Here is a 26,180-nt window from a genome sequence, read left to right as displayed (position 1 = left end):
GGTCAGTTTTCATTCCAATTCCAAAGAAATGCAATGCCAAAGAATGCTCAAACTACCGCACAGTTGCACTCATCTCATGTGCTAATAAAGTAATGCTCAAAATTCTCCAAGCCAGGCTTCAGCAATACATGAACCGTGAACTTCCAGATGTTCAAGCTGGATTTAGAAAAGGCAGAGGAATCAGAGATCAAATTGCCAACATCCTCTGGATCATCGAAAAAGCAAGAGAGTTCCAGAAAAACATCTATTTCTGCTTTATTGACTATGCCAAAGCCTTTGTGTGGATCACAATATACTGTGGAAAATTCTGAAAGAGATAGAAATACCAGACCACCTGACCTGCCTCTTGAGAAACCTGTCAGGAAGCAATAGTTAGAACTGGACATGGAACAACAGACTGGTTTCAGATAGGGAAAGGAGTACGTCAAGCCTGTATATTGTCACCCAGCGTATTTAACTTGTATACAGAGTACATCATGAGAGATGCTGGGCTGGAAGAAGCACAAGCTGGAATCAGGATTGCCGGGAGAAATATCAGTAACCTCAGATAGGCAGATGACACCACCCTTATGGCCAAAAGTGAAAAGGAATTAAAAAGCCTCTTGATGAAAGACGAGAGTGAAAAAGTTGGCTTAAAGCTCAACATTCAGAAAACTAAGATCATGGCATCCGGTCCCATCACTTCATGGGAAATAGATGGGGAAACAGTGGCAGACTTTATTTTTTTGGGCTCCAACATCACTGCAGATGGTGATTGCAGCCATGAAATTAATAGATGCTTACTCCTTGGAAGGAAAGTTATGACCAACCCAGATAGCACATTAAAAAGCAGAGACATTACTTTGCCAACAAAGGTCCGTCTAGTCAAGGCTGTGGTTTTTCCAGTGGTCATGTATGGATATGAGAGTTGGACTGTGAAGAAAGCTGAGTGCTGAAGAATTGATGCTTTTGAACTGTGGTGTTGGAGAAGACTCTTGAGAGTCCCTTGGACTGCAAGGAGATCCAACCAGTCCATCCTAAAGGAAATCTGTCCGGGTTGTTCATTGGAAGGAGTGATGCTGAAACTGAAACTCCCAATACTTTGGCCACCTCATGTGAAGAGCTGACTCATTGGAAAAGACCCTGATGCTGGGAGGGATTGGGGGCAGGAGGAGAAGGGGACGACAGAGGATGAGATGGCTGGATGGCATCACCGACTTGATGGACATGAGTTTGAGTAAACTCCAGGAGTTGGTGATGGACAGGGAGACCTGGTGTGCTGCGGTTCATGGGGTATCAAAGAGTCGGACACGACTGAGTGACTGAACTGACTGACTGATATCTTGAAATAGCATACAAATAGTAGAAAACTTGGGAAAAAATGAATATAGTCCGGAATAAAAACTACCCAGTACACCACTACCGTGCGAGCGACTATTTTCAATTTTCAGTATTTCCCCTATTTGTTAACCTTTTTACAGCTGAGGTGATAACTTTTATTTTCTCAAATTGTAAACATAAATTTTGAGAGCCCCAGTTTAGAGCTATCCTCAAAAACTCACCATTCTTACAGGTAGGTGTATGTAAGTTGATTCTAGGTTTTTCCATTTCATTCAGTAAACACGAGTTAACCAGTGTGCACCCTGGCCCCTTCCTTAGTAGCTTGGAGCTTACAGCTGAGGGGCAGAGGGAGGGAGACGGGAGCTGGACCCTTCTCAGGGTTCAGAGGGGTGTGGACCCGCTGAGCCCGGGGGCTGCGACGGGAGAGCCGCTTTACTCCAGGGGGCAGTGAGGGGCGAGCCGGCTCCACGGGCCTCAGAGACTCCGGTGCTGTTCTCACGTATGAACGGGGAGCATTTAAGGTCAGGTAGTTCTCTTCTTAGAGCAGCACCCAGCGCCTCCAGGACCCCGGCCCCTTGGGGCGTCCTCCCCCGCCTCTTCAGCGCCCGGCCCTCCAGCCACAGTCCTTCTGGGGCCTCCCTCGCCCTCTGCTCCTGCCCTAGGGCGGTGGGCGCAGGCTTTCCCTTCTGCCTGGAGCAAATGTTTGCACACACACAGACTGCCCCCCCCTTTCCTTTTGCCTGGAGCGCATTCACACACACACACACCCGTTCCCTTCTGCCTGGAGCACATTTTCACAGACACACACACACTGCCCCCACCACCCCCCACCCCCACTGTCCGATTCTCTAAACCCTGTGGTCTCAGTTTAAATGTTTTCTTAGATGCTGTGATAGATAGAACATGACTCCTGAAAGACACCCATGGCCTAATGCCCGGGACCTGTGACTGTGCGCTCAGCCGCTTCAGTCGTGTCTGACTCTGCGACCCCGTGGACTGGAGCTGCCAGGCTCCTCTGTCCATGGGACTTCCCAGGCGAGAAGACTGGAGTGGGGTGCCATTTCCTTCTCCACAGGATCTTCCCAACCCAGGGGTCAAACCCACATCTCTTATGTCTCTTGCATTGGCAGACGGATTCTTTACCGCTGAGCCACCAGGGAAGCCCCATGAATATGTTCACTTAAGGGAAATTAAAGTTGCTGATCAGCTGGTATTATTAAGATGAGGAAATTTTCCTGAATTGTGCAGTTGAGCCCCCTGTTAATTACAGGGGTCTTTAAAAGTGGAAGAGGGAGCCAGAGAGATGGCAGCATGGAGACAACTTGCCCGACCATTGCTGCAGGACAGAGGGAAGTGAAGTCACTCAGTCGTCTCTGACTCTTGCGACCCCACGGACTGTAGCCCGCCAGGCTCCTCTGTCCATGGGATTCTCCAGGCAAGAATACTGGAGCCGGTTGCCATCTCCAGGGGATCTTCCTGACCCAGGGATTGAACCCTAGTCTCCCGCACTGCAGGCAGATGCTTTACCATCTGAGCCCCCAGGGAAGCCATGGAGGAGAGAAGCCACTGGCCAAGGAGTGCCTCAGACTCTGGAAGCCGAGACGGGGTCTGCGCTCGAGCACCCCAAAGGAGCACAGCCTCACCGTATCTCGGGCTCAGGGAGGCATGTTTGGGCTCTGATTTACAGACCTGTACGATAATACATCTGCGTTGGGTGAAGTCCCTAAATTTGTGGTGATTTGGACAGCAGCAATAGGAGACTGGCTCAGATGCACTTTCTAACTCTTCTCCCTTAATGTCAAGTGCCTGAATTGGGTTCCCGTTTATTCTCTTTCTCAGTTACCTGCTCTTTTTCTTAATACCCTGTATCACAAATGGGGTTGATTCTTCCTTTATTTGCCTGTGGTTCCCCTCTAGACCAAGTGCTCTGTGAGGCGCGGGGCTGTGTACACACAATACCAGTACACACAGTACGTGGACTGATCCAGCCAGTCTGTCATCAGCTTCCAACAAACAGAATGGATGTGATCAAGTTTGAGTTAGATGGCAAGGCATTCCCAGCAAGGCAGCAAGTGCCAGAGGCCAGAGAAAGAGATGGTACATTTCAGAAGCTATAAATCAGATGACTGTTGCATTTAGAGAATATGGTTGTCATTTAGGCATGATTATAGGCCTGAACTAAGGTACAGGCAGTGGAAATATAAAGAAACGGAGAAATGTTTCATCGTAGAAGGGACAGAACTTGGATGCTGAGCCTAGGCAAAGGATTGCCGAGTAATGCCATGGTCAGCTGAGTGGATGGTGGTGATTTTCACTTAGACTATACAAAAAGAGAAAAGGAATTTGGAGGAAAGGAAAGTTCAGTTCTAGACATGTGTGAGATGCCTGCAGGCCATCCTTGAGTGGATATTTGGCGACCTGTGGGATTTATGAATCTGGAGCCCAGGAGGAGACCAGGGTTACCAGTTTGATTTGGAAATGATTGGTTTATGAGGTTTAGAGTGGACAGAGGACTAAGCAGAATTGTGGCAAACACTCACAGCCCAGGAGCAGCAGAGAAAAGGAGACTTGAGAGGAAACAGCCCAAGACCAAGGAGGAAAAAACCTGTGGACTGGTGGCAGCAAGGCCAGGGACAGTGTGTGAGGAGGGAGGGAACCAGTCAAGTGCTTCGGGGGTACAAGACTTTGTAGTATCCCTTGGATTTAGCAACAGACGTGCAGGAAACATTTTTGGCATTTAGACATTTTGAATGATCTCTGCTTCTGATAATCTAAACAATGACTAGATCAAAGGATATTAAAAATGCAAAAAACTTGGATGGCTGTTGCCAAAGTGCTTTACAAAAAAGTGATCCTTATACTCCACTCGAAGCGTATAGTCATGACTAGGAACCCTCACCACATCAGGAACAGCCCAGTGGCTGAAAGGTCTGCCTGCCTGCTTAGGCGCTCAATCGTGTCCCGACTCTGTGCAACCCCCTGGGCTGCAGCCCGCCAGGCTCCTCTGTCCATGGGATTCTCCAGGCACGAATACTGGAGTGGGTTGCCATGCCTTCCTTCAGGGGATCTCCAACCCAGGGATCAAACCCAGGTCTCCTGCACTGCAGGTGGATTCTTTACCATCTGAGCCGCCAGGGAAGCCTACATCCTGCCTTTATTTACCATGTTCAGTGGCCTTGCGCAAGTTACTTTCTGAGTTTACTTTCTGCTTTTACAAAAATGGTAACAATGGTTGTTATTATAGGAATGGCTAAAGGGAGTTCCTACTTTTAAAACACTGAAAGTGCCCGGCACATTGTAAGTGCTGTTTCCAAGTAGATAACTGGGTATTCTGATGTTTTCATATTCTGGAGATTTGAAAGGTGATGAATAATAATATCTCTGCTTTTTTTTTGGTCAGCTTTATAAAGGTATGATTTCCACCCATTCAGTTTGGTTCAGTCGCTCCGTCGTCTCCGCCTCTTTGCTCCCATTCTAAGTGTAGGATACAATGAGTCTGACAGATGCTTGTACCTATGACCACCACCACAACCAGGTGTAGAGCATGTCCATCACCCCAAACAGCTCCCTTTTGCCTTCCCCCAGCCACACCCCGACCTCCGCACCCCACTAATGACCATCGCTCCGTCTTCTTTTCCATGGACTAAAACTCAGAGCTTTCCGGGAGTGCGCTCACACAGAATGCGCCCCGGCTTGAGCTGCTTTCCCTCATCAGGACGTTTTGGAGACTCACGCCTGCTGTTACCTGTATCCGTAGTTCATTTCTTTCTGTCCCTGATTGGTATTCCGTTTTGTGCCTATACTTTACTTTGCTTACCCATTCACCTGCTGCCCCCAATTTTGGGCTTTCATTCAGGTTCAAGTCTTTGTGTAGAGGTGTATTTTCATTGTTTCAATTTGCATTTCTTTATTCTTTTGTTGACTCTTTAAAAGTTTGAAAACTTTTTTAAGGCTATTAATTTTGGGGTGTGAAATGTGTCTTTTGTCTGTTTTAATTTGTGGTTTTAATGCTTTCTTATATGTTAGTTTTAATTATTGAAATACTCAAATCTTTATCTTTTCATTTTAATTTCTTCTGTAGATTTGACATTTAGAAGTTTTCGGTGAAGGATATTTTTGACATTTTGGTGTGTGTGTGTGTGTGTGGTTTGAGACAGATCCCCAGTTACTTGGGGGTGGGGGATAATCTGTCTTCAGAATAGGCTGCCGGTCACAGTTGTGAAGGAAACTGACATGAAAATGGAGTGTAACTCAGCCACTGGTCACATGCACTGTAATCCCTTTGAGATTTTTAGGTTCATTTTAAAATCCAACTAGTGTATCCTTGAATGTGACAAGTCCAGGTATTCTGAAACCATTGTTTATCCTTTAGATAATAAGACTTTTGTCCATAGCAGGAGTTTTCTGATTAGCTAAGGGTTTATGTCTATTAATGACATTTCTTATAGAAGAACATTTAACCATTTTGGTTTGAAAAATTTCCAAAATCCATTACATGTCTGTTTAAAGCTAAAAAGACTGCACTTAGTTTTAGTCTAACTCAGATTAGTCATGATGAATATTATTTTTTGTATCCCTTAGAGGTGATAACCCCAAAGCTTTTCTAAGTATGGTGGATTATTGCTGTGTCCAATGGCTTTAGCTTTGTCTGTGAGTTTTTTATCCTTTCTATAATTTCTGCCACATCTCTTGATTGTTGTTGCGATTCCTCACCAGTGTCCTGGATGGTACTTCAAGTTCTCCTATGCACATTGAAATTAAATAGCCCCACTGTTAGGAATCATAGAAGAGGAATACATAGGATCCAAATGACTGAACTATTTTTGAGTAGTAAAACATAGCTTTTTGCATCTATTTTTGCTTCTACAGAAGTCCTTTCTCCTACTTCATTGTGCTTGACTGTTCTGAAGTGTTAAAGTTGCAGGTAAATAAAGATGGTCTTTACGTTCCATGATACATTTTTCAAAGGTCAGTGTTTTCTTACTATAAGTGAGAAACTGGATCAATAACAGTCATAATGGCTAACACGATGTAATACTTGTGCAAGGCAGTCATCCTAAGTGTTTTGGATATACTCATTTACTCTCCACAACATCTTAATTGCTATCTCACAGCCTAGCCCATGTCCTTGACTTCTTCACCACTTCTCTGGTTCCTAACTTCTAACCATTAGTTCAGTCACTCAGTAGTGTCTGACTCCTTGTGACCCCATGGACTGCAGCACACCAGGCCTCCCTTTCCATCACCAACTCCCAGAGTTTACTCAAACTCATGTCCATCGAGTCGGTGATGCCACCCAACCATCTCATCCTCTTATCATCCCCTTCTCCTCCCACCTTCAATCTTTTCCAGCATCAGGGTCTTTTCAAATGAGTCAGCTCTTTGCATGAGGTGGCCAAAGTATTGGAGTTTCAGCTTCAGCATCAGTCCTTCCAATGAATATTCAGGACTGATTTCCTTTAGGATGGGCTGGTTGGATCTCCTTGCAGTTCAAGGGACTCTCAAGAGTCTTCTCCAACACCACAGTTCAAAAGCATCAATTCTTCAGCACTCAGCTTTCTTTATAGTCCAGTTGTCACATCCATACATGACTAACCATCAGGGCTATAAAAAATGTACAGATGCAGAGCCCAGTGGTAGAATAGCAGATGCTGCTTAGTTTGGTTCCTGGTTTAACAACGTAACGTACATGAGAATTTCAAAGCATGCAGCTGGGGACTCCAGCGAACAATCTCTAGAACTGAGTCTTAGTAGGCTTTTCCTACTTAAATAGGTATTTTATCAACTGTCTTGTTTTTCCTTTTGAGAACTCTTTTGTGACTTTCGTAAGACAGTACAATTAAGCTTCTTTTTAAAGGCTTATGCAGAGTCTGTTAAAACATTTTAAGAATTAGAACAAAGTTAAAGCCTTATGCACTTGAAATATCATATACAGTAGCAGTTAGTTTGGGGTAGTTGAAAGCACCGCAGACTTTTAAGGAGAGACTCCTTCAGGAAAAGGTTGAAACACTTGCCTAATGCTTAGTGCTGCTTCTGGAGGGAGTGGTTTGTATCCTGAAAGTAAGAATGTTATTTTGTGGTGTTTAATTTCCTTATTGATTTAACATCTGCAGATGCATTGAAAGCACAAAAGCAGCCTCCTCCAGGAGCTGTCCTTCCTGCCCCCACCTTCAGTAATCTCTGTTCAATCTCCTGTAACACTTCACTTTCCAGAACTGTTTCAGTTTTTCAGCCTCATTCTGGAAGGTGGTAGCCATGGTCTCGAAGCCTTGAATGTGTTTATAATGTTTTTACTGGTCATCATTTTTAAGTAAGTAAATGCGTACATGGACATGACGGCCTCTGCTTTCTCAGACCGTTTTTGCCCTCAGTGGGGCCACCAGCGGCACCTGAGCTGCGCTTCGGTGCGTCTGCATACTTGGGAGTTTCTGACTGTCCGCCACTGTGCTTAGAGTCTTTTAGAATGATAGCCCATGTGGAAATATTTTGCCACAAATTTGTTTCATAAATGTATAATTAATGCCAAATTCCATCTGACTATTCATTAGCCTTCTGAATCTGTTTCCTAAAAAACAGGGAGAATGATACCTACTTTACAAAGCAGTTGTGAGCATTAAATTAGATAATATCTGTGCAAGATCCTATTACAGAATTATCCCATTACTGGCTTATAAATGGTTCTTCTTAACTGTGGGTTGAAATCAAACATTTTACATCTCAATTATCTTTAGCAATGTTTGAAACGAGTAATCTTATCATGAGATAAAGCAAAATAACATTATCGAGCACAGTTGAAAATGAATTTACTCAGGTTTTTAAAAAATTCTCATTAAAATATTTTATAAGCCATCTTGATGCATCACTTGAGGTCCTCCTACCTTATTTTCAGGATCCCATCACTTGTGCATGTTTGGGTGCATGTGTGTATAATTAATTGATGTTTTGTAATTTGATGATTCTGTTGCACAGTTTTGATTTTTGGATCTGGACCTCCTCGCTGTAATGTTAGTCTCTGAAGCACAGTGCACGTGTGTCAACAGTTGTGGTCCTTGAAGAGAGTGAAGTTTCTGCTTTGCAGATGGAGAACCTGAAAGACAGTATGTTTCCATCCTTACTGTGTTTATGTCAGCCCCTTTGAACGCAGCTTCAGGCTCCATGGGGATAACATCCTTGAGCAAATGAGCTGCAGCTAATCCTAACCCAAATAAAGTTAGCAGCCATCTCTCATTAGCACCCCCATCTCTCGTTAGCACCCCCGAGTTAGCACCGGGTCTTACTGGAGTCATCTGCCAAAGTAAAGGGGCGGGGCCAGAACTTTCCTGAAGCCCTGTTTGCACTTACGCGTGATCTCTGTCAGCTCTCCGGGTTCTGTTTGACTTAAAAGCATCTCACGCTCTTGTTTTGTTCCAACTGTGGATATCGCTTTGTTCACTGGTGGTGGCATTTTTACAAAAAGATGTAATATTTGGAGGGGAGATCTGTGTCTTTCAAAGGCTTCTGTTTGTCTGTTTGTCCTGAAAAGTCAAGCATCTAGTAGATGCTTCCTTTATGGCTTATGCTCCCCTTATGGTCAGGTGTTATAATAGTAAATGTAAACGTTTAAAGTAAATTTGCTGCATTTGACACATGTGCGTTTATTCAGTGCTACAGTGCAGCGTGGGATGAGGCCGCCCCGATTTTGTTCTCTGCCTGCCCCTCGGCAACACCCGGTGTTCTGCAGGGCCTCAGGGAAATGCCCAGTAATGCCAGTGGCTCCCACTTTAAATTCAGGACCACTGAGTCCAACGGGGCCTTAGTGGGGCCCAGCATTGCTGCTCCACGGCTTACCTTGGCTCTGCTAGACAAGGATCACACTTTCTCCTCTCGCAGCCGCCTCTCTCCCCTCTCCGCTGATGAGGAAAAACACCCAGAAGGAGGTGCCTGACCCCTCACCGTATCTACTGCCGTATAACCTCTCACCTATCTACCGCCACGCACGCGCGCGCTCGGGCCGGGCTCCGGTTGGTAACGTGCCCTCTTACCTAAGGCCGACCACCTCCGCTCACCTCCGCTCGTCTGGTTACGTCCCCCGCCACCCACCTTGCGGTTCTCTTTGGAGGTTTTCCGTTCTCTCTCCTGCATCACGAATTATCCCCCTCCCCCCTTGACCAGGTCTTGCCTCTCAGCATCCTCACGTGTGGAAATCGTTCCATCTTTAAAAGGAAAGAGATGAAGGAAAGAAGAAACTTCTGGGGAGGCCCCATAGTTTCCTGCAGCCTCTGCCTCACTTCTCTCTTCCTCTTCCCAGTAAATAACCTCAGAACAGCTGTCCACTCCAACTTTCCTTTACTCTGTCTCAATCTCTCCAAGAAGGCTTTCGGCTTTTTATCAAAACTGGCTGCAAGGTTGGCATGATGTCTCCATAGTCAAATCCAGGGATGCAGTCTCGCAGAACTGGGTCCCCCTGCCAGCAGCACTTAACACACTCACTGTTTCTTGACCTGGCTTTCAAGACCCCGCTCTACCCACTTATCTTACTTCAGTGGCAGCCTGCTTCTCATTCCCTGGATCTTAAACACTGCCAAACCCAAGGGTTGGCCCTTAGACGTCTTCCGCGTCTATGCTCACCTCCTAGGCGAATCCAGCGGGTGCCAGGCTGTGTCCTAAAGTGTCTTATTTACTGATGCCTCCTGATACTGTACCTCCACTGGGACTTCTCCCTTAACCCACACACTTCTCATGTCCAGTGGTGGTCTGGATTTCTCCCCTGCGGTATCAAAACGGCCAGAGCAGAGTTCCTGATTTCCAGCACCCCGAGCCTGCTCCTCCTGTGGCCTTCCCGTCTCCAGCTGCCCGCGTCAAAAAGGGAAGGGTCGCTGTCGAGTCCTTTCTCAGTATCGCCTGCTGCCCGTACCTTCCAAACAGATCCGGGGTGTTAGCATTTCTCAGCCCCCACCGCCATCTCTTGAACCGATTGTCACCGCTACCTTCTCACTGGTTTCCTTGCTTCACCCAGAGCAGCCCCAGAGAACCTTTTCAAACGTGGAGCCAAGCTGCCGTGCGCTCAGAGCATTCCAGTAGCTTTCTGTTTCAGCGGGGGTAACAGCGGACGTCTTCACAGTGGCCGCACGAAGACCCCTGGCCCCTGCCGCCGCCTCTTCTTTGTCGTCTTCGTCTCCCCCTCCCTCCTCTCTCCCTGCCCCGCCTCCCGTCCCGCACTATTCCCTTTCCTCCTCCGCACCTCTTCCAGGCGTTCCGGGGTCACTGTCTTCAGTTCAGACTCACTCTATCAGGGAGCCCTTCTCTGAACAGTCCGGCAAACACAGTAGCGCCCTGCATGCCTTCCTCCTAAGGTAGTACTTCTGTTAATGCGCTGTTCGCCGCCGCCTCCTTCTGAGGGCAGGGGCACTGTTCTGTCACCGCTGTGTCCTCAAGACCCAGAGCAAGCCTGGCACCCCGTGGGAGCTGAAGACATGAATGAAGGGGGTGATGACTCATGGTATGGGTTTATGAATACAAAGGTCTTAAATTACTTAATAAAATTAAGAATTTAATGCAGCTTTTTAAATCACTACATAAAAAATATTATAGGTCTGTATCCACGCAAACTCTTACCCTTGATCCCTTGTCTCAGCCTCTGTTTGATGATGAGGCTGTTAACAACATTTAAGTAGAAATTACCTAGAGGACACTGTGCTAAGATTATCCTGCATAGCCCCCACAATTCAGCCTATGTTATTATCCCATTTTATGAAAAGGAAATGAGGTTTAAAGAGCCTGAAGCCAGCTGAAGACAGGAAGTGGCAGGACTGGATTGCATCTGGAACTGGTGTGCCCAGCTCCAGAACCAGACTTCAGCTGATGCAGCTGCTAAAATAAAAGCCTCTTGGAGATCCTGTTTAATTTTGGTCATTTCTAGGTTCATATGCTTTAATAGATTTTTTAGAAATGGTATTTCATTTTGGGAACCAGGGATTTCAATTTTGTAATTGTTCAGTTCAGTCGCTCAGTCATGTCTGACTCCTTGCGAACCCATGGACTGCAGCACGCCAGGCTTCCTTGTCCGTTACCAACTCCCGGAGTTGTAATTGTTAAGCAGTGATAAATGGAGAAGGGAATGGCAGCCCGCTCCAGTCTTCTTGCCTGGAGAATCCCACGGATGGAGGAGCCGGGAGGGCTCAGAGTTGGACACGACTTAGTGCCTGAACAATAACAACAAATCAACTGTAAATGAGATCCTTTTGACAAATTTTGAACTAAACTTGAGATCTCATGGCTCTTTGCCTAGTGACCTAGAATAGCTCTGTGACCTGGTTCATACCTGGTGAGCTGTTGCTAAGGTTGTAACGGCTCTGGTGTGTGAGTCCCTAGCTACGGATGACGCAGAGCTTGGAGTGCTCTGGCTACTTCTCAAGAGGGAAATGAGACATGAATTCACAACTTAAGATTTTTACACTTAGCTTTGCAGCAGACGATTACTCTTGAGAAAGACAGCCTCCCACTCAGAACAGAAACTCTGCTGGTAGATGAGACAGGGAGGGAACTGCCGAGTACAGTGAGGAGGGTGTGGGTGAAAGAAACCGTGGCCAGAAGAGATGAACCAAACTCTAGTCAGAGCTGGGGATTCAAACAGCCTCACACCCTGCTTCCTTCTTTCTCTCTGCCACATCCAGTTGCCCTCTGGTCCGCTCTCCAAGGCTTGAATCCCCTGCTGAAGGCCTCAGAGGTTGGCAGCAGGCACTTGGCGTTTCTGGTAATGCAACCACCAGATCTCTTACAGGTTCCAGATGCCTGCAGAGTGAGCCGTTGTTGGTCACACTTGCTCCCCATGGAAGGAAACACGATGCTGCCCTGATTCTGTTGGAGGAACTCTTTTTACATATAGAATGAAGCAGTTAGTGAAGCCCTGGGGTAGCCAGTAACTAATCATCTGAGACTAAATTCTGTAGATAATGTACTGGATATTGTCAGTAAGGACGTACATGTGTTTTTTTGTTACTACCATGAATCTTAAAATGTGACTCCACATTCAAAATAGTCTATTGACTAATCTACTCTGAAAAAAGAGCTTTCAGGTAACCTCTTCTCTGAGGTTCTGTTTATACTGGTGGGAAGAAAATGTAAGAAATGTGTGTGAGAACTAATTAGAGGAACTATAAGAGCATTCCTTGATTCATTCATGACATGCATGGTAGCATGAAATATTTTTGTTGGTCTTACCTAACGTAAGTGAAACTACCAAGCTTCTGTATTTGCTAGTACCACAACCTTGTCAATTCTATGCTTTGTTTTGGGATGGCATGATTCATTCCTTTATTATCATTGAATTTAGAAAATGCAGATTGTGTATTTCAAAGTATTGTACAATGTGTGTATAATTTAGAATTTTCTCCCAAGTATCTTGACTTCACTATTTAAAAATCACTGAGATATAATTTTTCAACATTTCAAAAAAAAAAGTAAGGCTGTCTTTAAACAAGACTGTTCATGAACAGAGAAATAAGATAGGAAGTGACAAGGACAGACAATTAGCAGCGCCTCCTAAGGATTAGCCCATAAGGTGATACGAAGTATTCTCATTGTGTTCTTTTATTTTTATGGGCTTTGTGTCATGACCTTTTCATTTTTTTTCCATTCCAACATCTGCTGGCTTTTAAATAGAATCATTGCTTTGGTATTTTCAGTATCTGAGGGTTGCTTTGCACATACCCTGCTATTGTTCCCAAGCAACTGCCTGGGTCAGATTTAAGACTGGGCGCTCATGCTGTGACCTTAATAACCAAAGCCTTTTTGGCCTTAAAATATGAATTGTAATTTATTTCTTTGTTCACCTACCCCCCCCCCCCCTTTTAAAACAGGCTGCAGATACTTTGGCTGTGAGGCAAAAAAGAAGAATTTATGATATCACCAATGTCTTGGAAGGAATTGACTTAATTGAAAAAAAGTCAAAAAATAGTATACAATGGAAGTAAGTTTCAAACCGCTCTAGTCTACCTTTTCCTTCCCAATGCTCTGTACACACTGACCTTTCTGCCACGTATGTCTCCCGAGTCCTCTGTCCCAGCCGTCTACGCTGGTTACACGGCCCCTCGCGTGTCCCTGGGCACACCTCTGGGCTTCTGTCCCTCCTGTGTGACACGGGGTGGCCCCTGCCTCACTCCGCTGTTTAATTTACACTCTCACAGTTCAGCTCTTCTCCCTGCAGCTGCTTACTTGGCACACACTGCATCCTGCTTTCTATCATTAATCCTTCTTTGCCTGGGTGTTTTGGGTACTCACCTAATATAAACTCCTTGAAAACAGGAACTAAGTCTCATACATACAAGAATATGTACTTTATAAATAATGATTAGTGGGAATGCATGTTGTCATTTGTTAACTTGTATGTTTGTGACAAACACGTTCTTTTCCACAAACTTGCCCCCCTTATCCTTAGCTTTTCAGTTTATTTTAGCCAAAAATCCCGACAAAACACTAAAAGACTGTAATCTGTCTCACCCGCGTCTCAGTCCACGTAGAGACGACCAGTGTGGCCATTTGACTCTGGCATCCTTTGGTGCCTCAGCCACCAGTCGGCCTTCTGGATGGCAAAGGGCACAATAGAACAGATGCAGAACTTTGTAATTCGGGTGTTTGTTTAGACGGTGGTGTGGTGTTTATGTTTTCTAAAGATTTTAATGGTTAAAGATTTTAGAAGCCTGTAAAGATTTTTGTCTTGACTATATTCAGTGAGCTTTACAATTTTTACTATAAAAATTAAGTGATGTTAACCTGGGTTTGATACTGGGGATATTAATTTTCATATGTTTTTAAGAGGTGTAGGCGCTGGCTGTAACACTAAAGAAGTCATAGATAGATTAAGATATCTCAAAGCCGAAATTGAGGACCTAGAACTGAAGGAAAGAGAACTTGATCAGCAGAAGTTGTGGCTACAGCAAAGCATCAAAAATGTGATGGACGACTCCATTAATAATAGATATCCTTTTAAATGAACTATACATAGATGTAATATGTATTTATCTGTTCTTTCAGTCTGAACATCAGTTACTTTAGTGTTTTTAGAGACTTCAGTTTTGCAAGTGATTATAACATTTTAATTTTATAACACTTCTAATGATTTATATGAATATTTTAAATTTTTTACTTTTTTAAGTCACATAGTACATCTGTTATCAAATAGATGCGTCTGTTGCAAATTCCCCTGTACTTGGTCTGCCCGTTGACAGGATACATCAGCTAAAGTGTGCCTAGAAGGAGTCTGCGAATTGGAAGTCATCGTTAAATCACTGTCCTGAACCTAAGTCATTCAGTCTTTCAAAGTGGTAAAAGTTCAGCAGCTCTTTTAAAAAAACTAATTTTGGTTTGAAAATGAAATATCACAAGCCTGCAATCAGTCCAGGATACATTCTGCCTAATAGTAACCCAAAGACAGAACTTTAGCAGAGGGTAGGGTTCTAAGGCTGGTATATCTACCATGTTTGGGGAAAAACATTAGTGATATACTCCATGTGTTTCTTATGACCACTGTGTCCTTTCAGACATGTGACTGTTGATTTGTAACTTACCCGTACTCATGGAACATTTTAACTACATTTATCTTGTACCACCTCTCATGAACTTTTGACTGTGTATATAATTTATTTTTCATGTTGTCTTGTCTTTGGTGAATGAGTCCATGATGTCATTTGTTATTTCCTTTCTAGAATCAGAACTCCTTAACAGTTTGATAATAATGGGGGTCTTCAGCTGTGCCTTGTGGAGCCCTGAGATTCCAAAAAGCATTGAACTAGTTGATCACGCACTTTGCTGCACCACTTGCCAAGATCGCGGCACTCCCAGTTCCCCAAACCATGACCCAGGAAGTCTCGATGCAGCGACTTCGGTAGCTGGCTCTTCAGTCCCTCCGACAGCATCCTCCCCGATCAGGGTCCTTCCCCCAGAAGCTCCCGTCTCCATGGAATGTGTTTCCTTCCCTCCCCCAGGAGTCCTCAAATGACACAAACCCAAAGTGGCTTCTTCTTAGAGCAAAGGATGGATACTTCTCTTACGGATCTTTATTTGATTGCCTTTTCAGACAAAAGACTTGTGTTCTTTTTTATCTGACCATGTATGACAGTCCCTTCATGCATTTGGTCACTTTGGTCTTCAGAATTATCTTAATTTATATATCCAGGCCTTGATATAAATGTTATTCCTTAACTCTATGACAGTACATTTTCCTATGTAACTCATGAAGACATCTGTAATTGTTTTAATGGTAAGTACTGTTGTATATTTTTTCTTGTTCTTCTTTTGATCAACGTTATTTAGTGTAATGTGATTTAAAATTCCCCATGCAGTCACCTCAAGTCATTATTTTTTCTGGATTTGTGGACATTTTTTGGTCTCCCTCTATAGTGCTAGGCTGCTTTCATTTCTGTTCTCATGACAATAACTGCTTTTCCCAGCTTTCACGTCATTTCCTGCCTTGGTAGGTATAAACTCTGTGTGGGAGAGGCAGCTAAGTCAGAGAGGGATTAAATAACAGCCTCAGAGTCACAGAATCACAGTCAATGACTAAACTTGAACTAGAACATGGTTCTCATTGGTACTGTTTATGAAAATGTATGTAGCAGATGTGCTGGTGAAAAATGCACCAAAAAAACTCAAAAGAAGCATGAGGACACAGCCAGGTTCATCCATTTATAATCTGGAAAATTATTCCTCACCTTACTCCCTCCCCAGCTTCCATGTGTTCCCCTTAAGATGATGTGCTCAGTTGCTCAGTCATGTCCGACTCTTTGCAGCCCCGTGGGCTGTAGCCCGCCAGGCTCCTCTGTCCATGGAATTTTTCAGGCAAGAATACTGGAGTGGGTTGCCACTTCTTACTCCAGGGGATCTTCCTGACCCAGGCATCGAACCTGCATCTCTTGCATCTCCTGCACCGGCAGGCAGGATCTTTGCACTATGAATAACTAAAATGATAGTGGGGGCTGAATTCCCATAATATATATAACACAAAATAGGCATAGGCTATTAAAAGGACAGTCTTGTAACATGCACATACAAAAAAAAAAAAAAAAATCTGCCAAACGCTTTGCCAAGTGGAACCTGACTCAGGCTGCGCTGGTTTCATACGCGGCCTCACTGCTCTCCTTTGTCACCGTATTTCCCAAGCTTTCAAAGAAAGTTTGGGGAAATATTCTTAATGTTCAGCCCAGCAGATACTGCTGTAGAATCTGGCTTCAAAAGTTCATGTAAGCTTAAGATTTCACTGTATCATACCAATTTAAGTAATATAAATACTTAACTAAACAGTGTTATTTAACTAAGGCTAAAAGTTTGAGAGTCTCAGACATGACATGAGCCTGGGTGAAAGCAAAATTAACTTGAGCAGAATTCGTTAATGAGAATAGAGTGAATACATTTACCCTGTTGTAAGATCTACTAACACATACGTGTGTTTAGTTGCTCAGTTGTGTCTGACTCTTTGTGACCCCATGGACTGTAGCCCACCAGGCTCCTCTGTGCGTGGAATTCTCCAGGCAAGAATACTGGACTGGGTTGCCATTCCCGTCTTTAAGGGGTCTTCTTGACCGAGGAGTGAAAACCAGGTCTCCTGCATTGCAGGCAGATTCTTGACCATCTAAGCCACCAGGAAAGCCCTTGAGGATTAAATGGCGTTATATATATTTATCTGTATCTCTCTATATAAAACTGACAAGATATATTACCTCATTTAACCCTCAAAAACCCTGTGCAGTAAGTTATGTCACCCCTATTTTACAGAATAAGAACCAGAACCCCACGTCACCAAATCCAAGCATTCTGACTTCACAGCCCACTCTCTTGGCCATTGTATTGAAAGATCAATAGTGTTTTCTAAAATGTAAAAATCTATTTCTTAACTTTTTCTTGACCAGGTGATACACTTTTGGCCATTCAAGCACCTTCTGGTACACAGCTGGAGGTACCTATTCCAGAAATGGTACGTATGTAGGATAGCTTTTGTTAAAATGGATCTGCTGCTTCACGAGGGACAAATATTTTCTGGAGCTGAACATGAGCTAATTGTAAACACTTTCAAGTAACTGCTTTTAAGTTGTAAGTATTCATATCTGAAGTTAGATGTCTTCAGTACTTTTGCAAAATTATGGATGTGACTGATCATTTAACATATTACTTTTTAAAAAATCTTATTTGAGCTAGAAGACATCAAGGAATGAGTGATGATACAGTCAATAACCTTAAAAAATCAGTTTGACCAATCTATAGCCAATGTAACAATCCTAAAGAAAAGGTTCACTTTAATATCAACAATAATATACTGCTTTAAATTAGGTCTTTTAAAATAAAACATTTTCTGGCTTATTGAGTCAAAGATATCTATTGACTCTATGCTAATATAAATTTCATTATTTTCATTTTCAAATTTCCTAAAACAGATTTGAAAACAATTTAAAACCGTAGAAAAAAATTACTGTTCTCTCCTATTACCTCCTTCGCTTCTCCCAGCTATTCTGTAAGTTTGTATTTAGGCATTTATAGTTTCTGAAGCCTCAGGATACAAATTACCTTTTTGAAATGGAGGGGATTTACATTTATATCTCTGTAGGAAAAATCAGTTGTCTTTGTGCTTTGCTGAATGGAAAAAAATTTTGCCTTGCGAAACTTGCTATTTAAGACCACATGTTGAGATGACCACCACACGCATGGCAGTCGGCGCCAAAGGAGATGGCTGCCGCAGCTGAGGGGGATGCTCTGAGCACCACTGAGCACGGAGTGTATAATTAGAGCAAAAATAGACAGCTTCCAGCATTCTACAACTGAGAGTTTTTGATGACCACTATTTGAGAAAAGCTTACTTTTTGGGTCAAGTGCTTTGTAGTCCTCAATATCCCATTCTTCTGGTCTCCACACTATTTTGACTTACTGACTTTTGTTGTATTTAGTCAGTCCCTGTAGCTTTGCCTGTCCTTCTTTTTTTAAATGAAATATGATAACACATTCATAGTAGACTTGGAAAATACAGAACAAGGTTACATAGAGTTCCATTGTGTATGGATGTTCCATTAGTTATTTTTTTAAGTAGATAAAGACTTTAAGTTGGAGTTTCAACACGAAACTCTCTAGAATGAATACACAGAAAAATAGAAGGATACAGTAGTTGCCTGTCTTATTTTTAATGTTTCATGTTGGTTAGAAATGTTGACCTTTGTTCATTTGTTTATGCCCAATAACTTCAAAGGGTCAGAATGGACAAAAGAAATACCAGATCAATCTGAAGAGTCATTCAGGACCTATCCATGTGCTGCTTATAAATAAAGAGTCCAGCTCAGCTAAGCCCGTGGTTTTCCCCGTACCCCCACCGGACGACCTCACGCAGCCTCCCTCTCAGCCCCCCACCCCAGTGCCTCCGCACAAGCCCAGCACGGCCGTTCAGAGCCCGCCTGAGCCACCCGTCTCCGAACGAAGCCAGACTCTTCAGCACACGCCAGCCACAGACTTGTCTTCAGGTGAGTTCAGAGCCATTGTTTTCAAAAGCAGACGGGAAAATATGAAGACTGCATTGGACAAGTTAGCATTTCTGAATCTCTCAGTTGTGATGTTATTCCCTTATCTAGTATAGGAGGCAAAATAGTAAACCTAATCAACAAGTATTAATTTTGTGTCTCCTACGTGCCCAGCACTGGAATACGTATTAGAAGGAAAATTTAAAAACAGGTCCTGTCTTTAATTACATTGTGTTGTTTAGTCACTCAGTCATGTCCGACTCTTTGCGACCCCACTGACTATAGCCTCCAGGCTCCTCTGTCCATGGGATTTTCCAGGCAGTACCAGAGTGGGTTGCCAATTCCCTCTCCATTTAATTGTTTACTACTACTACTAGTTTCATAGGCTGTGTAAATATGTATGTATAAACAGTTTTCCGTAGGATTCCATTTTGGAATTAGACCATTATTTGTTCTTTTTGCTGTTAAAATATATAAAAAGAAATGTAAAAAAGCTTTATCACATTTCTGTTTCCAGCGGGATCTATTAGTGGAGATATCATTGATGAGTTAATGTCTTCTGATGGTAAGTAGTTAAAAAATTTAATAACTAACCTTATATATTAATAATGCTTTTCTAGAATTTATGAGTGGCATTATGCTTTAAAAGACATGAAGAACCTGTATTTTTTTTACCACTTAATGTACTATCATGGTTCATGAAATTTATAGTTAAGTTACAGGCATCATGAAGAATTTCTTTGCCTGCATTTTTATGAAAAATAATTCATAAGGGGATACTTAATCACATTTACAGAATAAACTTCTATACTGTTGGCATACTAGCCGTTTTCACACCTGAACAATCTGGCCAAGAAGAGTAGAACAATGTATCTGAGTCAACAAGAAATCTGAAAACTTAGTTTTGTAAATATGCCCATCATGGCCAACTTCAGTGATAGCTAAATCATCGTCTAACCTGAAATAATTCCTAAAAATCAACTGATTATAAAACTGTAGTTACTTTAACAGTTACTGTCTGGGCCTCCCCCTCCTGTAAGTTCTTGAATTCCTAACACACGTACAACACACACGGCAACTGTTAAATTAGCAAGTGTTCTAGTAACCACTGAAGAGACTTAGCAAACGTTTCTGTAAAAGCGGAGAATTTCAGCATATTGATTAATTTATGTCTGATTCCTGTCTCTGTTTTCAAAATGGTAGCTTAGTTAGCAGATCAGAGAAAATACTGACTAGTGTTTCTGAATCATTTTAGTGATAAATTCAACCAATAAAAATTTTAACTTCTATTTCCCAAACTAAACCTATAATCAATGCATAAAATGTCTTTAAATAAGAATCTTTGAAGATACACACAAAATACAAATGACTAATTTGATCATTACATTTCCTATTGTATTTTTTTTTAATTTCCTATGTAACACAGGAAGCATAATTTGGCTTAATGTTTTTGATAGTATTTTATCTTAGACATCATTACCTGTATGCAGAAACCATCTTTAACACTGCATTTGTGTTTTCGCTTGCAGTGTTTCCACTCTTGCGGCTTTCTCCGACCCCAGCAGATGACTACAACTTTAATTTAGATGATAATGAAGGCGTTTGTGATCTGTTTGATGTCCAGATACTAAATTATTAGATTCCATGGAAACTTGGGACTGTTATCTACCTCTAACTGTGTAACATTTTAGACTTCTTAATAACCTAAGTATTTAAAATAATGAATGTAACACCTTTTTAGTTCACTGATTCTGAAATGTTCTTCCCTAATAACTTTCTTTTTGCTTCACAAAACTTCAACTATAAAAACAAAGGATTCTGACTGTTTAAGGAGAAAAAATGATTTCACATCCACCAACCCTCCACCCTCAAGTAATTACTTTCTGAAATTTCAACTTTTCTTCCCATTCTGAACCCTTGTTTTGTTTTTCTTATATGAGAAGAAAGTTAAAGCAGACTTCAGGTCGTGAAAAACAAGAACGTTGGCCAAGGGCTCATCACTTGTTTTGTCTTCCATTTTTACTGCCGCGAGACTGTCCGTGTCTATGTCCTCCAATCCAGACATTCACTGCCACTCATGAAGTGAAGGGTGTGAACTCGGATATGTTAACTGCTTCAGTGAACAGAGTTTGTGAAGTGCCTTCTGGTTTAGCACTTTAAGTTGATCACCTTTTGTTGAGTTCTGACATTCCACTTTCCTAGGTTATAGGAAAGATCTGTTTATGTAGTTTGTTTTTAAAATGTGCCAATGCCTGTACATTAACAAGATTTTTTAAATAAAATTGTATAAAAGATTAAATTTATTGGTCTTTTTGGGGAATTTGATGCATCATTGGTGTATTACAACTGAGCCATTAATCTTGTAGCCTCATCAACATTAACTGGTACATTTTCATGACACTGCTGAGATATCTAGAAAGAAGAAATTACATTTAAAAATTTACAGAACTACAAACAAAAATGACACAGTCTACTGACATATAATCTATTATCCAATATAATTTCTTCCAGTCATACTTTTGGAAGTAGAACAGTAAATTCCCATATTTAGACTCAGTGTTTTAAAGTCTGAATGTGCTACACATACTACAGAGCCAAGTACTAAAAATTACAATCAACATGGGCTTTGAAAATTTGGAATTTATTAGCCAGAACAAAAGCAAGTGATTTCTACTCACCAGTTGTTTCTGCAGAGGTTCAAGGGAAAGGCCTTTTGAGAAGTTTGCCAGTTCCTTCTGTATATCTATAAAAGCTTTATTCACTCTGTTAACTTTTTCTTCATTCACAATGTTTATCTTTGAAAACAAGAAAAAAGAGCAGTAATTCATGATCTTAAAACCATTACAGATAAAATACAGGTAACCTTAATCTTATTAAACCCCCAAATCTATAAACTCTTATCCATCCTACCAATTTGTGCAGATAATTCACACTAAAATTCTTATAGTCTTATTGAGACACTTTCGACAAAAGGTTCTGCTTTAAAAAAAGAATTATGTAGCTATACCTTCTACCTTGACTTTCCTGGTATAAGCAGGCCAAACCATGTGCCTACAATCTTTGCAGGCCATGATGCTACCGTCTCTTATCTGTGAAACGAGGACCCTGGGTAGAACCCTGCCAGGGTCCCAGCAGGGCCCCTCCGGACCCTCCCTGACGGAAGCGCCTGGCGGTCTCCTGAGAGCGTGGCCGGTACAGCCCTCCGTGCTTGAGTACGAGGTGGGGCGGTGTTCTGGTCTTCACTGCTCCCGAGCATTCCTCCTTCAAATTCTCAGCTCCTCTGCACCTTAGTCGCCAGGACATTCTGACCCCCTCTCCTCACTGCTGCCCCCTGCCAACACCAGGATTACTGACTCTGTGAACAATCTCAAACCTTGGCTCACTGACCCGCCTCGTGCCTGGCAGCACTGCTCAGTGGCTTCGACAAGAACCTATCCAGGGCCGCTTCATCTTCTCAGGTCCTCGTCTCCAGGGATCTATCCATGACTTACCTTGCCACCACTGCACCTTAGGCTGCACCACCCCCTGTCCCTCTAGTTCACTTAGTTTATTAGTAATTCTTAAATCCCACTGAAACCTTTTCTAAGTTGCCTACTGTTCACATTTTCCATCTCCACTTCTTGCGTTAGCCTACTCAGATCCCATGACCACTCGTCAGTCACTCCTTACACCCTCTTAACTCTCCTCCTCTCCCTTGATCAGACTTGCGTGGCAACTTGGTTAAACTCAACTATCAGCCTTTTCTGAGCCTGACACGGAAGCTGTAGGAAATCACAACTGGCTGCCTGGCTTCATGTCCGTTCAACTTACCTTTTATGTGCTGCCTGGCAATCTTACCCTAATAAGTTAAGCTACTTTCTGAGAAAATTGATACTTTGTCCAACCAGGCTACCTACCCACAGGTCTTTTCCAGTAGCATCCACAAAGTTTCTAGGACTTCCTGTCTAAACAGAGTAATCTTTCTCAAATACACCAAGCTCTTCCCCAGCTGGAGGCCTTTGTACCTGCTATTCTTCCTGCCCAGAGCATGCTGCTGCTCCAACACTGCACCGCTCTTGGCGTCACGAGCTCCTGTCACTCGGGTCTTGGCTTCAGCATCAACCCTGAAGACAATCCTATCTATACTTGTCACCCCCAAACTCCAGTCATATCATTCAGCTTTATTTCCCTTTTAGCATTTCCAAAGACATGAAACTGCTCCACCAAAAAGTTTAATTCAGCTAGTTCATGAAGATGGAAAGATAAAATGTTACATTTCTATGGACCATTATGATAATTAGTAAGTCCTGGAGAGCTGACTCCATCTAGTACTTAAGCTTGAAAACATTTCCTTGAATCATCTTCTTAAGGCGTCTACTTAATCTTGAAGAAATTTCTCATTCCCCAAATATTTTGAAAAAATAAAGCAACTCTTTTCTTTTCATTTTGTATTTTAAACAAAATATTTTATCTCCTATTTTCAGGTTTTTATTTGAGTTCTAGGTATCTCCACAGAGAAATAAGAATTACTGAGGATAAAAAGAATGGGTGCTGACTGACATTCCATGTCCTGGCTCTGTTGAGAGCTTCTTGAATATATATGACTATCTCTCTCTTAGAGAGAATTTTTCCATAATGTGTTTGTTTGTTTTGTTTGTTTGTTTGTTTTTTTCTGATTTCCAGTCTCTGAGAATTAACTGTTACTTGGAGCCTCATACATTTGCAGTTAAAATGTTTTCCTTTCACACATTTGGACTCAAGAAAGGGATGTTATTTTTCTTCATCATTTTTCTTTTTTAAAACAAATACTTAAAATCATCTGGCTTTTGTAGGCAGCAAAGGCAGAGTGCTTCATTGACACTCACCTTCTTAAGATTAGTAGTAACTGGTTTTGCTTTATTTTTAACCTTCAAGCTTCTCTGGTTGGCTATGTGGAATACATTCCTGGACTTTTGCCCTCTGAGTTTGTTCTTGGCCATTGTCTAGGAAAAAAAGAAAGAGCTCAATTAAGTTGCCCACATTTATGAACTGTAAATCAATTAAAAGATTATTTTTAAAACTTCTACTTGTATCAAATTCCATGTCTTTTGGTCCTACAGATTCTCCTGTTTGAGTGCAGAGAGTATCTAATTCTTTTCTGCGTCTCCAGCACCTGGACCGTAAGAGGCTCCACATTAATTTCTGCCAGTTAGAGTCATTAACTAATATTACCAACCCAACAACTGTTTTGTTTTGTTTTTTTCAACTTTCTGACAATGCTAACCGTCACCACCCATCCTTCCGCTAGTTTACATGGTGGTATTCCACTGGGGTTCCTTTCATACTCTAAGACTGACTCCTTTCTTCTTCCTTCTTTCATTCCTTTTTACTTGCCCCATTTTCACTCCTGTGTGCACCTCCTCAAAGTTAGTCGCTCAGTCATGTCTTTGCAACCCCATGGACTACAGCCCTGCAGACTCCTCTGTCCATGGGATTCTCCAGGCAAGAATACTGGAGTGGGTTGCAATTTCCTCCTGAAGGAGATCTTCCCAACCCAGAAATTGAACTCTGGTCTCCTGGATTGCAGGAAGATTATTTACCTCTGAGTTACCAGGGAAGCCCAGCTCCTCAAAATCAGTACTTAATCTTGCATATCCAAATCCCAGCCTTATTTTCATGACTTCCATATCACTTCTGTGTGAATGGCTCCTGCCTAAAAATTTTACATATTATTTTTGTTCCACAGCTAAACACACTAAGCCTATAAATTCTATTTCAGAAACATCTCTCAAACCTGTCTTTAACAATGCATGTGAGGAACAATTTCAAAAATATTAATTGTTAAAGATTTATTAAGCTTTGACTACATGTACAAGCACTATGCTAACATTTTATGTGCTTTTTAACTAACTTACTTCTTACAAAAACACTTTGGGAGGTACTATTTCATCCTCATTTTGTGGATAAAAAAACTGATGCAAAGAGAAGTTAATCTGCCCATTGTCACACTGTTAGTAGTCAGGGCATGCCACAGTTCAAAGCCAGGAAGACTAGATCCTGAGCTCTCATGTGATATGGCCTCACAAATACATAAAGAGCAACACAAAACCACAATTTAGTACTGCCTAGTTCAGGACTGGGTTATTGCTTTAGTTCCTAGGACTATTTGGTTAGACTCTGGGTTGGACAAACTTTACCCACAGACCAAATCAGGTCAGGCACCTGTCTTTGTAAATGACTGTTAGAATGCAGCTCTGTCCACTTAATTATGTATGTATTGTCTGTGGTTGCTTTTCTGCCACAACTGTGGCTCGAAAAGCCAAAAATTCTTATTATTTGGCCCTTTAAAGAAAGACTGTGAAACCCTGGCTTAAGCCGTATGCATTCAAGTCTATCCTGCAGAGTGGTACAAAATGAACCGTCCCAATGTTAAAATCCTTCAATGGCTCCTCCAACCCACAAGAAGCAATATTCTTTGTCATGACATGTTACAGGAAAGCTGATTCTAGCATAAATGTGTCAAAGGTATCTTCTGCTACATCTCTGTAGCCACCTTAGAATACTAATTAATCTCTGAAGACACTTTGCACATTCTTCCTTTCTTCCCTTTGCTCACACTGTATCTCTCCTCCTTAAATGTCCAACTTAAGGAAACAACAGAGACGGCAAAACTTCCCGGACCCGAATAGTACTCCTTCTAATTAAAAAAAAAAAAGGAACACAGTAGAAAATACCTGAGTATTATACAAGCAGAAAATACACATAAAAAGCCACCCCAAATTAATCTAAAATCCTTCCAATAAGTAACCAGAATCCGATCATTCATTAACGAATTACTACGCGCCAAGTTCGGTACAGAACTCATATGCATCATATGAAACATATACAAACACAAAACGCATAGACAGGGGCTGAGTCTGGTAACATAAAGCGTTGTGAGCAGACGGAAAGATCCAACGGGTCTGGGGACTCGGGCAAGGTTCGTGCAGAAGGTGACAGCTCAGCGGGGGGCAGGGCGGGTACAGGGGTTCTCCGTGACGACCCCGTGGAGACGAATGACAAAACAACGACTGTACTCTGGTCCCTCGCCCCGGACTGAGGGCCCAGCACCGGGCCTTCCGGCCTGAGCCCGCGGGCCGGCGGCCGAGGACAGCCGCCCAACGCAGCGGGCGGCCGAGCCGACCTCTGGACGGCAGCGGCCCACCAGGCCCGCCCCAGCCCCGCGAAGCTTCGCGCCAGCGCCCGGGAAGTGTCCTTCACTAACCTCTCACCAGGCCTCCGACACCCTCGTGTAGCCTCTCAGGTTCCAGGCGACGCTATGTACACACGCGACACCCGGAAGTTCCGGGATGAGAAGGCCTATCATAGGGCCTCCCTCGGGCCGCGGTTCCGCCCCCGGGCGAAGCCCCGCCCACAGAGCGCGGTCCAGTC

General features: G+C 42.8%; 2 protein-coding genes across 2 annotated transcripts in view; one reads left to right on the top strand and one right to left on the bottom strand.

The window, feature by feature from the left end:
- The window catches only part of E2F5 (E2F transcription factor 5), a 32,055-nt gene extending 10,965 nt beyond the window's left edge, over positions 1-21,090 (top strand). The window contains exons 2-8 of the mRNA XM_043879962.1: positions 13,158-13,267; positions 14,114-14,275; positions 15,513-15,556; positions 17,202-17,266; positions 18,527-18,794; positions 19,309-19,356; positions 20,321-21,090. Coding sequence (XP_043735897.1) covers positions 13,158-13,267; positions 14,114-14,275; positions 15,513-15,556; positions 17,202-17,266; positions 18,527-18,794; positions 19,309-19,356; positions 20,321-20,430 — 807 coding nt within the window. The 3' untranslated portion in view covers positions 20,431-21,090. The remainder of the gene's footprint in view (positions 1-13,157; positions 13,268-14,113; positions 14,276-15,512; positions 15,557-17,201; positions 17,267-18,526; positions 18,795-19,308; positions 19,357-20,320) is intronic.
- Positions 21,069-26,180, bottom strand: RBIS (ribosomal biogenesis factor). Its single transcript, XM_043879964.1, has 4 exons — positions 26,014-26,180; positions 23,636-23,752; positions 21,470-21,586; positions 21,069-21,203 (listed from the first exon to the last, which is right to left on the bottom strand). The coding sequence occupies exons 2-4, from the start codon at positions 23,747-23,749 to the stop codon at positions 21,132-21,134; spliced, it is 303 nt and encodes a 100-aa protein (XP_043735899.1). The 5' UTR covers positions 23,750-23,752; positions 26,014-26,180; the 3' UTR covers positions 21,069-21,131.

The sequence above is a fragment of the Cervus elaphus genome, chromosome 21 (genome assembly GCF_910594005.1).
Source record: "Cervus elaphus chromosome 21, mCerEla1.1, whole genome shotgun sequence".
Lineage (NCBI taxonomy): Eukaryota > Metazoa > Chordata > Mammalia > Artiodactyla > Cervidae > Cervus > Cervus elaphus.
This window is presented reverse-complemented; position numbering and strand designations above follow the sequence as displayed.

What these genes read in the sequence shown, in the direction of transcription:
- RBIS (XM_043879964.1), bottom strand. Translation starts at nt 23,749, where the DNA reads ATGGCCAAGAACAAACTCAGAGGGCAAAAGTCCAGGAATGTATTCCAC. An exon ending in TTACTACTAATCTTAAGAAG is followed by an intron (nt 21,587 to 23,635) that starts GTGAGTGTCAAT and finishes TTGTTTTCAAAG; the next exon opens with ATAAACATTGTGAATGAAGA. An exon ending in AACCTCTGCAGAAACAACTG is followed by an intron (nt 21,204 to 21,469) that starts GTGAGTAGAAAT and finishes TCTTCTTTCTAG; the next exon opens with ATATCTCAGCAGTGTCATGA.